Source organism: Otolemur garnettii, unplaced genomic scaffold (genome assembly GCF_000181295.1).
Source record: "Otolemur garnettii isolate 467f Iridium unplaced genomic scaffold, OtoGar3 scaffold00112, whole genome shotgun sequence".
NCBI classification, from domain to species: domain Eukaryota; kingdom Metazoa; phylum Chordata; class Mammalia; order Primates; family Galagidae; genus Otolemur; species Otolemur garnettii.
The window spans coordinates 5,234-7,039 of record NW_003852507.1 but is presented as its reverse complement, the minus strand read 5'-3'; the positions used below and the strand labels follow the sequence as shown (position 1 = coordinate 7,039).

General features: G+C 45.9%; 1 protein-coding gene across 1 annotated transcript in view; it reads right to left on the bottom strand.

Moving 5' to 3' along the window:
- The window catches only part of LOC100942953 (sodium-dependent serotonin transporter), a gene marked incomplete at its 5' end in the record, with an annotated part of 17,502 nt that overhangs the window by 12,750 nt on the left and 2,946 nt on the right, over nucleotides 1–1,806 (bottom strand). Inside the window, 2 exons of the mRNA XM_012809719.1 lie at nucleotides 963–1,082; nucleotides 1,594–1,735. Coding sequence (XP_012665173.1) covers nucleotides 963–1,082; nucleotides 1,594–1,735 — 262 coding nt within the window. The remainder of the gene's footprint in view (nucleotides 1–962; nucleotides 1,083–1,593; nucleotides 1,736–1,806) is intronic.

Genomic DNA, 1,806 nt, shown 5'->3' with positions numbered 1-1,806 from the left:
CGAACCTGCCACCCTTGGTATATGGGGCCGGTGCCCTACTCACTGAACCACAGGTGCTGCCTGAAAATAAATACTTTTTTATTTTAGAAATGGGTTCTTGCTCTGTGTCCAGGCTGGAATGCAGTGGTGCAATCATGCCTCACTATAGCCTCCAACCCCTGGGCTCAAACAATCCTCCTACTTCAGCCTCTCAAAATATTGGGATTATAGCCATGAACCACTGTACCCTGCCAATAAATATACTTTTACAATAAAATAATCACGTCTTGATTTGGAAGGAGGCAGCTTTGGACTCAGTGTTCCTCTTTCTAATTGCCTGTGCTTTCCACACCTCTTGGGACCTCTGCCAATGGACTCATCAGCTTACTTCCTGTACCTCTGGTGGGTTTTGCCCTTATCAAATTCCATCCTAGGACTAGAGGGGAGTGATCTGAGGATTTTACCAAGGCAAATGGTACAAATAAGAGCATTCTTGCCTTTTACCTAGAAGATAAGCTCTGTCTCAGGGCTCTGGAAGGAGCTCTTCCTTGAGAAATTTAAATATGGGGCCACTCCATATAACAGTAGTATACATTCTACAGAGTACATTCTGCAAATGCATCACTGTGTACTAGTTCTGTGTTGTCTGTTCAATTCTTAGAGCCCACCAGGATCTTAATCACTGTGGATGAGCTACATGGAACTGCTTTGGCCTGTCTCCACTGGGTAAACATTCAAACTCAGAAGGGAAAAAAATGTCCTTCCTAGAGCACAGGCAATCCATTGTACTAAGTTCAAGTGTGGAGGAAATGATGACCTATTTCTGAAGAAGGCATTCGGCTGAGATTATCTTACAGACCCATCAGGAGGTGGTACCTTGTAAATTGCCCATCCCTGCCTTTCTTTGATGAAATCAGCCCTTCTCTAATGTGCTGGCTGGGTCACACAAAAAGGATCCTAGCTGGCTGAAGAGAGCATCTTACCATAGAACCAAGACACAGCGACAGCTTCTATAAGTGCAACCGTAAGCACTGCAGGCCCTGTGGCATACTCCTCCAGCAGCTTCACCACGTAGGCCCCGCCCTGGAAAGGAGAGTGTGAACCTGGTTAAGGGCCCTCTGAGGCACTACCTGTCCTTACTACGAAGGCTTACAGAAGCTTCTTAACATGGTAATTCTGGAAACTTCCCACTTTGGGTGTGATACTAGGACTCCAGAGCCTGCCTCTTGGAGGACTGGCCTTTGCATTGTGAGCCAAGTACTTGCCCTGTAAAACATCTCTTCCTATCCTGTGGAACAAATTCTTCTTACTAGTTTCCTGTCCCCCTGGATCTACTTTAAACTTTCTTCAACTTACTGAACACCCGTTGTGTTCCTGGAGAACTTCCCCTCTAGAGATTAAATCAGGCAGGGTCCATGATACCAGACACAGTGAGAACCTTGGTCACAGTTGCCATCTGCTCTAACTCATGACAAATTTGGGTCCTACTCAGCCCCATGCCATCCCCTCCCTGAATCTCCAGGGTCATTGAAGTCACTGCTTGAAGATGTTTATCTGCAAAGTCTGTCTTCCTGTGGGTACTATCTGATGCGTGCTTTACAGCATTTCAGCTACCCCAAAAAAATTGCCAATAAGGGTTTGACTTCTTTGCCATTGCAAGTTCTGGAGGAGACACAGTGGCATCACATGTAGGCGGGGCCAGCCTTCCGATGTTCTGCATATCAGATATCAGGGCAACATTCCCATGAAAGCAGCCCTAAGGAGTGGAAAGAGACTAGAAAAGAAAATCCTACATTTTCTCCAGATATTCTGCCAAGCTTGAAATTT